At 35.7% G+C, this 12,095-nt stretch overlaps 1 protein-coding gene across 8 annotated transcripts in view; it reads left to right on the top strand.

Annotated features, from left to right (window-relative positions):
- LOC143228641 (putative protein phosphatase 2C T23F11.1) overlaps positions 1-8,668 on the top strand; it is a 30,147-nt gene extending 21,479 nt beyond the window's left edge. For all 8 annotated transcript variants that reach the window (XM_076459871.1, XM_076459877.1, XM_076459875.1 and 5 more), the window contains one exon: positions 7,841-8,668. In XM_076459871.1, coding sequence (XP_076315986.1) covers positions 7,841-8,200 — 360 coding nt within the window. In that variant the 3' untranslated portion in view covers positions 8,201-8,668. The remainder of the gene's footprint in view (positions 1-7,840) is intronic.
- The last annotated feature ends 3,427 nt before the right edge of the window (positions 8,669-12,095 follow it).

Raw genomic sequence — 12,095 nt, 5'->3', positions numbered from 1 at the left:
ATGGTAACTGGCTGTATAACAAGTAATCGTTCTACCACAACATGGTAACTAGCTGTATAACAAGTATCGTTCTACCACAACATGGTGACTGGCTTACATAGCAAGGTATCATTCTACCACAACATGGTAACTAGCGACATAGCAAGTATCATTCTACCACAACATGGTAACTAGCTACTTAACAAGTATCATTCTACCACAACATGGTAACTAGCTGTATAACAAGTATCATTCTACCACAACATGGTAACTAGCTGTATAACAAGTATCATTCTACCACAACATGGTAACTGGCTGTATAACAAGTATCATTCTACCACAACATGGTAACTAGCTGTATAACAAGTATCATTCTACCACAACATTGTAACTACCTGTATAACAAGTATCATTCTACCACAACATGGTAACTAGCTGTATAACAAGTATCATTCTACCACATGGTAACTAGCTGTATAACAAGTATCATTCTACCACAACATGGTGACTGGCGACATAGCAGGTATCGTTCTACCACAACATGGTGACTGGCTGTATAACAAGGGTATCGTCCTACCACAACATGGTGACTGGCTACATAACAAGTATCGTTCTACCACAACATGGTGACTAGCTATATAACAAGTATCGTTCTACCACAACATGGTGACTGGCTGTATAACAAGTATCGTTCTGCCACAACATGGTGACTGGCTGTATAACAAGTATCGTTCTACCACAACATTGTAACTACCTGTATAACAAGTATCGTTCTGCCACAACATGGTAACTGGCTGTATAACAAGGTATCGTTCTACCACATGGTAACTGGCTGTATAACAAGTATCGTTCTGCCACAACATGGTGACTGGCTGTATAACAAGTATCGTTCTGCCACAACATGGTAACTGGCTGTATAACAAGTATCGTTCTACCACAACATGGTGACTAGCTGTATAACAAGTATCGTTCTACCACAACATGGTGACTGGCTGTATAACAAGTATCGTTCTACCACAACATGGTAACTAGCTGTATAACAAGTATCGTTCTGCCACAACATGGTGACTGGCTGTATAACAAGTATCGTTCTACCACAACATGAGAACTGGCTGTATAACAGGTATCGTTCTGCCACAACATGGTAACTAGCTGTATAACAAGTATCGTTCTACCACAACATGGTAACTAGCTGTATAACAAGTATCGTTCTACCACAACATGGTAACTGGCTGTATAACAAGTATCGTTCTACCACAACATGGTAACTAGCTGTATAACAAGTATCGTTCTACCACAACATGGTAACTGGCTGTATAACAGGTATCGTTCTACCACAACATGGTAACTAGCTGTATAACAAGTATCGTTCTGCCACAACATGGTAACTGGCTGTATAACAGGTATCGTTCTACCACAACATGGTGACTGGCTGTATAACAAGTATCGTTCTACCACAACATGGTAACTAGCTGTATAACAAGTATCGTTCTGCCACAACATGGTGACTGGCTGTATAACAAGTATCGTTCTACCACAACATGGTAACTGGCTGTATAACAAGTATCGTTCTACCACAACATGGTAACTGGCTGTATAACAAGTATCGTTCTGCCACAACATGGTAACTGGCTGTATAACAAGTATCGTTCTACCACAACATGGTAACTGGCTGTATAACAAGGTATCGTTCTGCCACAACATGGTAACTGGCTGTATAACAGGTATCGTTCTACCACAACATGGTGACTGGCTGTATAACAAGTATCGTTCTACCACAACATGGTAACTGGCTGTATAACAAGGTATCGTTCTGCCACAACATGGTGACTGGCTGTATAACAAGTATCGTTCTACCACAACATGGTAACTAGCTGTATAACAAGTATCGTTCTGCCACAACATGGTAACTGGCTGTATAACAGGTATCGTTCTGCCACAACATGGTGACTGGCTGTATAACAAGTATCGTTCTACCACAACATGGTAACTAGCTGTATAACAAGTATCATTCTACCACAACATGGTGACTAGCTGTATAACAAGGTATCGTTCTACCACAACATGGTGACTGGCTGTATAACAAGTATCGTTCTACCACAACATGGTAACTAGCTGTATAACAAGTATCGTTCTACCACAACATGGTGACTGGCTGTATAACAAGGTATCGTTCTGCCACAACATGGTGACTGGCTGTATAACAATGGTATCGTTCTACCACAACATGGTAACTAGCTGTATAACAAGGTATCGTTCTACCACAACATGGTGACTGGCTGTATAACAGGTATCGTTCTACCACAACATGGTAACTGGCTGTATAACAAGTATCGTTCTACCACAACATGGTAACTAGCTGTATAACAAGTATCATTCTACCACAACATGGTGACTAGCTGTATAACAAGGTATCGTCCTACCACAACATGGTAACTAGCTGTATAACAAGTATCATCCTACCACAACATGGTAACTAGCTGTATAACAAGTATCATCCTACCACAACATGGTAACTAGCTGTATAACAAGTATCATCCTACCACAACATGGTAACTAGCTGTATAACAAGTATCATCCTACCACAACATGGTGACTGGCTGTATAACAGGTATCATCCTACCACAACATGGTAACTGGCTGTATAACAAGTATCGTCCTACCACAACATGGTAACTGGCTGTATAACAAGTATCATTCTACCACAACATGGTGACTAGCTGTATAACAAGTATCATTCTACCACAACATGGTAACTGGCTGTATAACAAGTATCATTCTACCACAACATGGTAACTAGCTGTATAACAAGTATCGTTCTACCACAACATGGTAACTAGCTGTATAACAAGTATCGTTCTACCACAACATGGTAACTAGCTGTATAACAAGTATCGTTCTACCACAACATGGTAACTAGCTGTATAACAAGTATCGTTCTACCACAACATGGTGACTGGCTGTATAACAAGTATCGTTCTACCACAACATGGTAACTAGCTGTATAACAAGTATCGTTCTACCACAACATGGTAACTAGCTGTATAACAAGGTATCGTTCTACCACAACATTGTAACTACCTGTATAACAAGTATCATTCTACCACAACATGGTAACTGGCTGTATAACAAGTATCGTTCTGCCACAACATGGTAACTAGCTGTATAACAAGTATCATCCTACCACAACATGGTAACTGGCTACATAACAAGTATCATTCTACCACAACATGGTAACTAGCTACATAACAAGTATCATTCTACCACAACATGGTAACTAGCTGTATAACAAGTATCATTCTACCACAACATGGTAACTAGCTGTATAACAAGTATCATTCTACCACAACATGGTAACTAGCTGTATAACAAGTATCATTCTACCACAACATTGTAACTACCTGTATAACAAGTATCATTCTACCACAACATGGTAACTAGCTGTATAACAAGTATCATTCTACCACAACATTGTAACTACCTGTATAACAAGTATCATTCTACCACAACATGGTAACTAGCTGTATAACAAGTATCGTTCTACCACAACATGGTAACTAGCTGTATAACAAGTATCATTCTACCACAACATGGTAACTAGCTGTATAACAAGTATCATTCTACCACAACATGGTAACTAGATGTATAACAAGTATCATTCTACCACAACATGGTAACTAGCTGTATAACAAGTATCATTTTACCACAACATGGTAACTAGCTGTATAACAAGTATCATTCTACCACAACATGGTAACTAGCTGTATAACAAGTATCATTCTACCACAACATGGTAACTAGCGACATAGCAAGTATCATTCTACCACAACATGGTAACTAGCTGTATAACAAGTATCATCCTACCACAACATGGTAACTAGCTACATAACAAGTATCATTCTACCACAACATGGTAACTAGCTATATAACAAGTATCAGATAAGAAAGTACCAGTACTATCATTTATGTCTGTTCCTGTGTAACAAACGTGACTATGGAACACATGGAGTGACCTTTAACCTTGTTCATTAGAGAGCTGTTCTTGTTTCCTCCTGGTTCTTGTTATGCTTTACCTATCCAGATGTACTTGTTACTTTCTCCTGGTTCTTGTTACACTGTACCTTTCAGGTGTTGTCCTTGTTTCCTCCTGGTTCTTGTTACACTGTACCTTTCAGGTGTAGTCCTTGTTTTCTCCTGGTCCTTGTTACACTGTACCTTTCAGGTGTAGTCCTTGTTTCCTCCTGGTCCTTGTTACACTGTACCTTTCAGGTGTAGTCCTTGTTTCCTCCTGGTCCTTGTTACACTGTACCTTTCAGGTGTAGTCCTTGTTTCCTCCTGGTTCTTGTTACACTGTACCTTTCAGGTGTAGTCCTTGTTTCCTCCTGGTTCTTGTTACACTGTACCTTTCAGGTGTAGTCCTTGTTTCCTCCTGGTTCTTGTTACATTGTACCTTTCAGGTGTAGTCCTTGTTTCCTCCTGGTTCTTGTTCCACTGTATCTTTCAGGTGTAGTCCTTGTTTCCTCCTGGTTCTTGTTACACTGCACCTTTTAGGTGTAGTCCTTGTTTCCTCCTGGTTCTTGTTACACTGCACCTTTTAGGTGTAGTCCTTGTTTCCTCCTGGTTCTTGTTACACTGCACCTTTTAGGTGTAGTCCTTGTTTCCTCCTGGTTCTTGTTCCACTGTACCTTTCAGGTGTAGTCCTTGTTTCCTCCTGGTTCTTGTTCCACTGTACCTTTCAGGTGTAGTCCTTGTTTCCTCCTGGTTCTTGTTACATTGTACCTTCTAGGTGTAGTCCTTGGATAATCCTAAGTTTGGATATTCCAAGTAATATTTAAATGTTGTTATATAGAACTTTCCATTATAAAGTGTATATGAATAATCTCTCCATATTTAGCAACTTTCTGAACTTGAATGGTAAAATCATGGACTGTTGATGTGACAAACAGTCTTCCCTCCAAGTCTAAAATTTATGATGCTTTTCCCAAATATGCTAGTGATTTGAGCATTTGTTTTATTGTATTTGAAATGTCTAAACTTGTTCTATGTCATCTCGTAGAATAACATTTTTATATCATTCATAGAGATATGTCTTAATGTTTCCAGGAATGAAAATGACATCTAAAGAAACTGTTGTGATCTGTCATTTTAATGTTATACATTAAATGTTAATTAGAGGGAACTGCAAGTCTCAATTATGAGTTAAGATTGAAAGGTTTAGTAAGGTAGGCCTGGAAGGTCGTGGCAGTTATCACATTGTATTTTATAAATAATGTCAGTATGGTTTTTGTCAGTGTAGTTTTTACATAGCATAGACCTTAGTTTTGTGCCTAGTTTTTGAATAAATTTGGTATTAACTGGAATGTCATATTTTGTTACTAATTTTTGACAAATGTTGGTTATTTGTTTGCTGATGTCAGGAATATATGGTATACAGCAGTATATGGTTTCGTGATTTTTTGATTCGTGAGATATATTGACTTTAGTTGGTTGATTTTGCTTTCTGTCTAGGTGTGTGTGTATAATGTTTTCTACGGTTTGTGGAGGAAACTTATTGATGTTGATGAAGTATTGTTTTATTTTGTCTAATTCATCATTAATTTTATCTGGTGAGCATAGTTTTATGGCTGTGTTTATTTGGTTTCTTAGTATGTTGAGTTTTTGTTTTGTTTCATGTGCTGAGTTCCAAGGAATGTATAGTCCAGTATGGGTGATTTTTTGGTGGATTTCTGTTTTGAATTGTGTGTCGGTTCTTGTAATTTTGAGGTTAAGAAATGATATTTGATTGCTTTCTTCCTGTTCACATGTGAAGTTAATGTTGGGATGTATAGAGTTAATGTGATTGAAAAATTAAGTATGTGTTCTGTAGATTTGAATCCCATAACCGTGTCATCTACATATCTGTACCAGTATAGTGGTGGATGTAATGCTGTGTTAATTGCTTGTATTTCAACTTGTGTCATAAAAATATTGGCTAGAACTGGTGATACTGGGTTACCCATGCTTAGGCCATTTGTTTGTATATAGTTTTGGTTATTGAACATGAAGTTTGTTTTCATCGTGGTTAATTCTTTGAGGGCTGCTAATTGGTTGCTGGGAATGTCTACTGATGGGTTAGGGTCTCAGATATAGAGTTCTGAGGCTATCTTGCAGGCTTCAGCGGTTGGGAGTTCTGTAAAGAGGGATATAACATCGAAATTGACCATTATGATTAAGTTGGTTTAGATTAGACTTGAAATTAAGAGTCTATGATGAATATGTTAGCTGATGTTACATATTTGGAGAAACAAGTAGAAAAATGGAAACCAGATTTAAAGAACAAAAAAAAGTCACCTTCACACATTTTTGGACACTACAAATCAAATTAACACAACATAACCATAGAAAACACTCAAATACTAAATAAAGAAACAAACATAAACAATCTCAAAATTAAAGAAGCCTTACTTATACAAAAACTCATGCCCAAAATAAACCAAAGAAAGAAGCACCTTTATACCTATTTTAATAAATATAATCAAACATCTAAGCACGCCCTCAACATTCCTACACTCAGTTACACAACCCCCTTCAAACATGTGGTCAGCTATTGGTCAGTTACCTCTTTCTTTCTTTGTGAACCTGAAGATGACCGAAGAAGGTCGAAACATTGTTTGCTCTTCTACATAAAATTTTCTCTATCTATACCAGCTGTGTTTACATATATATAATCCTACAATAAAACTGTAGGTTAGCTGTGTTTACATATATATATAATCCTACAATAAAACTGTAAGTTAGCTGTGTTTACATATATATAATCCTACAATAAAACTGTAGGTTAGCCGTGTTTACATATATATAATCCTACAATAGAACTGTAGGTTAGCCGTGTTTACATATATAGATAATCCTACAATAAAACTGTAGGTTCCCAGATTTGTTCCTAATTATATAATGTTGTGATTGGTTCATTTATACGGTAACTCAGAGTAATCAATATTTTAATGTTGAAACCACTTTATTAAATGTACATTTAATATAGATAAAAAGTAATCCTATGTAGTCATTTTGGATCAGTTGGGTCTAGCAGTGTCAGAAGCTGAGCCATTTTGATAGTTGTTCAGTGGAACCTCATCAAATTGTTGCAACAGAGGGCGTACTAATAAAACTACCAAGAGAACAAATTGGCATGAATCGTTTTCTTTTCAAGAAATAATAGATTCATAAAAAATATGAACCTATACTATGGAATAAGGAAACATTCTAAGATTGATAAGAGAATTCCATGGTACTGCTGATAATAGCTGTTTGAAATATCTTTTGAAAGGAAAATATTGAATGTTATCTGTATTTATTTTTGTGTTTTATGAGTTTATGAATCACTTACATTCTACTTTGCATGTATAAGAAATGAACTATGAAACTTTCCATGGATATTTTCAAAGGTTATTAATATAAATAACAATAAAATACTAATATACAAATTCTTCAAGTTCTGTTATTGATAAATTATTTCACAATTTGAATTTTGGAAACTTATGAGCACTGTTTAAAAGTAGTCATTTATAGGGTTTATAGGTTGAGAGAAAACGATGTTTGTCAAAACTAAAACTCGTGTACGTCAAGTAAAAACTTAGTTATTCAAGGTTATTGATTGTATTTTAAAAGTAAGACATCCACAGTTATAATGGCATTTTTTGCTACTAATATAAAGTATTTTTATTTGTAAATGTTTTGCACTTGTTTGAGCTAAAAGGTAGTTGTAAGATTGTGTGCTCACTTTGTGTGCTTCAGAGTTTTAAACAGTGTAGAGCATGAAACAGCTATTATTCATGACTATCCTTTACCGAGTCTTTTATGTTTCTGTGTGTTTTCGTTCTAGATATGTGAAGAGCTCATGACGAGATGTCTGGCCCCGGACTGTCAAATGGGAGGACTTGGTTGTGACAACATGACTGTAGTCCTAATCTGTTTCCTTCACTTTAATACATATGATGAATTAGCAGTGAAGTGCCAGCAGCCAGTTCATACACCCAGTTTGACTGACCTAGAATCTGGGCGTCGAGTCGAATCCTCAACTCCTGAGGTAGGCGGCGGCGGCGAAGGTTCGGAAGACGAACACCAAACGAGCGGTAGTTTTACAGATGCTTCAGAAGTACAACTAGCAAGTAAACAATCTGAACACCAGGCAACCTCATCTAACATGGAGGTTCACAAGGCTGGTCGCACGGCCGTGGTGTGACCCCACGAATATTAAATGACACTCGATACAAAGCACACAGTACCCCAGATGACCTTCTTCTCTTCAGTTGTCCATGTAGCCTTGCATATGGAAAGAGATTTTCGGAAATTTGTGTGTGTTAAAAGGAAGATTCTAAATACTGGTGTTTAGCTGATCTCACCAAATTTATGCCACTAAACTGATAGATTTGGCCAGTCATTAGTAGGCATGAGCCATCAGGGATAGCTATTGTTGAACAAGTTTCTATTTTTGTACAGTACTACGAGTTCTTAGTCACACCCCATCAAGTTTAGCACTAGAAATAACACAGTAAAATGTGAAGAAAGAAAAATGTTGTGTAGTAAATGTATGTGTCACCCTGGGAAAGGCTACAGCAAGTAATGTCATTAAAAATTATAAAGTCAAAATAGTGTTTGTTCATGGTGTTATTAATTAGTGATTAAAATAAAACAGTTTTTGTGTTGCGTAGTTTGGTGTATTGTTAAAGAATTCCTTGGTTTTGCTTGGAGTTGTTCTAGCCTAGGTTACCTTTAATAAGCTAATTCTAAAAAAAATAGTCCATAACTTTAATTTATTAACATTTATTTTAAAGAGACTCTCAGATTTGTGAAATAAATGTATTCTGATCAAAAAATACTTTCATATTCTTGTTGGTTTCCATAAAGAAAAGAACAAAAAACTGTTACTGTCTTGAAACTGTTGAGTTGGTCTCTGTTAGTATAGACAGATCCAGGGTTAACTACCATATCTGTAGTTAGTAAAAAAATACGAGCCCTGATAAACAGGCCTTGTTATTTCTAGCAAAACTTGTTCCATATGTAATTAATATCACTGGATTGCACCAGACATCTTGAGATCTGGTATTCAAACCTGTTAGTGGTACTATAATCTGGTTCAGGTGTAATTAATACCTGCTAAGAGTGTTACGTGAACCAGGTGTAATTACTTGCTTTACTTTCGGATACTACAAAACAAATCTCATACTGTTTATTAATATTAATCCATATATAACTGGAGATGGAAAATGTCTTAAATTAGATTTTGTGTTAATAACTAAATATACAGTTGTTGGCTGAAATTACACAAAATTATTCTACTGAAATCATTTTAACCATTTCATGGTTTATGTGTCATGCACTTTGAACTAATTCTCAAGTGTTATAATCTGGAAGGTAATTCTCCCTTGACCACTCAAACGGAACTTCAATATGGAATTCCCTAAATGCCATTTTTATAACCTATTAATTACCCTGGATTGAGAAACCTTTGCAAAAGTTAACTATAGGATTTCGAGGTAAATGAAACAGCTGTACACTACAATTAATTTTAACTGTTATCTTGTTCAAGTGGTAATTAGGTGACAGTTTGATCAACTTCCATACATATCAGGTTTGTTGAAAGAGAATCAACATGTAATCACCTAGTCACAATGTAGGTTGTCTTTATCAGAAACTCTTGACTTGGCAATAGCTGCTAGCTATAACTTTATAGGTAATTCAAATAAAATTGTGTATCCAGTAAGATTTTTTGGGGTTAATTTATATCTATTTCCGGTGCTGGGAAGGATTTTTTAATGTAGTAACTAATGTCTCTGTAATTTCAATTACATCACGATATTCCAAAGATGCAAGTTGGCACTAGAATGGAAACTAGTACTTTTGGAAAGTGAATTTTCCTTTGTGGCGACACTTGAAGTCTGCCGTTTTCCTTTCTTTTTATTCAAAGTAATTCTCTACTAAAATGAAAAGTATTTTAGACAAACATACATGGTACAGGGCCCCTAATCTTCTCTTTAGAGCAAAATTCTTTCTTGTACGTGTTCAAAAAATAAAAACCGTGGGTATTTATATACATGACTTAGACTGGTACAGGATACTTTATACACTGCTATATTTTACTTAAATAGAAATAGCTTTGATATGTATCGTTCAGGGCTCCGTTATGAATGGCATATTTTATACACTGATATATTAGTAGCTTGGGTATACATACGCATATTGCTTCTGCAATGGATACATATATTACACGTGATCTGATCTCTTCTTACACTTGTTTTATTAGTGTCAGTGCTGTTCTTATAAGCAGTATAAAATTTGTTAAGCCTTACTTCTTTGTTCTAACAAGAAACTGGTAGTTTAATTTATTAATTAACACTATTGTAGGTCAGAGTCGTACATGTATTTGTTTGAGGAAAAACATGAGATCACTTTTGTTATCCTTGAATGTTGGCATTATTTATGGTTCAATTTGTTGAAGGATTAGAAATATTAACTGTAGTTTTTTTGTTTTGTTTTACTTTGTTTCAATGAATTTATTGGTTTAACTTAAATGCTCGCAATGACTAACAGCCATCTTGTCATCTGCACTTAGTAGTTATTTCAAGCCAGTATTTTCAATAACTACTTATGGTACCCCCTTCCTTTAGCTTGGTCAGTGGTGGATTATTATAATTAAAGTTTCCCAAGCTCGTTTTACGTCTCTTTCAAATGTTATGATACGTTGAACAGGTACTTTTGGATTATTCGGTTGAAAAGGATGCAATGTTCAGGCTACCATAATGAATTTTCTTCTCCCTCTGTTGAACAAAAACATTAAAATCTATAACCCAAAACAATATCTAAAAGTTTGGAACCTATCTTCTAAATGTGTGTCCAAATTTTACTGTCATCTAATGGATCGAAGAGTTATCGGGCCAAACAGTGATTCTTCCTCATCACTGTGAATGTGTTAAAAAATAACAGTCAATTGCAGTATTTGGTTCAAATAGATTGATCCCTTGTAATGGTAAGAGGTTGCACTCCTGGTCAGTAGTTAAAAAAATTGTGGCCAGCTATACTTGCATACTCGAGTTCTCTGGCTCAGCCATTTATTCTACGTGCACGTATGGTGCATTCTGGTTAAAAATTACAATTCCATAAACATATTTTAGAATATTTCTTTGACTTGAGCAAAGCATTGTAACAAAAATAAAAATATTTCTGAGTTTAGTATGACACACAATAGTTAACCATAGTTTAATTGCATGACCTTTCAACCACATAGACGTTATAATGTAACAGTTAATCCCACTATTTGATAACAATAATCGTTCGAACTTTCAGCCATGTAGATGTTATTATGTAACAGTCACTTCTACTTGGCCAGATAATTAAGGTTCTTGACTCGTAATATGAGCGTCACGAGTTTGAATCCCCGTCACACCAAACATGCTCGCCTTTTCAACCGTCAAAGCGCAATTGACCACCATTTGTTGGTAAAAGAGTTGGCAGCGGGTGGTGATGACTAGTTGCCTTCTCTTTGTCTTTTATTTTAACATTAAGGATACCTATCAAAGATATCTTACGAGTAGCTTTGTGCAGAATTCAATAAACCTACAGCAAACAGTAATTAGAACTTGTTTTTTTTTTACAAATGTGTTAGGTAGGTAGTATTTGAAAACACTTTGGTTTAAGGTTTATTAAATGAAATTACTTATTAATGTTTAACGAAATATAACTCGAAACGTTTTTGGTTTTAACACAATAGAATGTTTACCCAACTTCAAGTCTCTAGTGATTTTGCGAGAAATATGTGGAATATGTGGAGTTGTATGCTAAAAAACAGCTTATTACCACCAGTTATGGGCACAGCATAGATAGCCTATTGCTTCGGGTTTAAATACAAATAAAACTTAATTTAAATGACTGAACCTGACCGACTTTCTGTTTCCATATTATGTAGCTTGTGTACAATTTACTCTGTCATCGGAACAGTGTGAGAGTTTAAGACCGGATATTGATAAGTGTAGCCAATCATTTCTGATTTTTGTACTTTTCAATATGGATTTCACTTTTTAATAAAATACTGAAAACCAATTTTTATACAATAGCTCTAATTTTCAGAGCCTCAAAGGAAT

This window comes from Tachypleus tridentatus, chromosome 10 (assembly GCF_004210375.1).
Source record: "Tachypleus tridentatus isolate NWPU-2018 chromosome 10, ASM421037v1, whole genome shotgun sequence".
NCBI lineage: Eukaryota > Metazoa > Arthropoda > Merostomata > Xiphosura > Limulidae > Tachypleus > Tachypleus tridentatus.
This window is presented reverse-complemented; position numbering and strand designations above follow the sequence as displayed.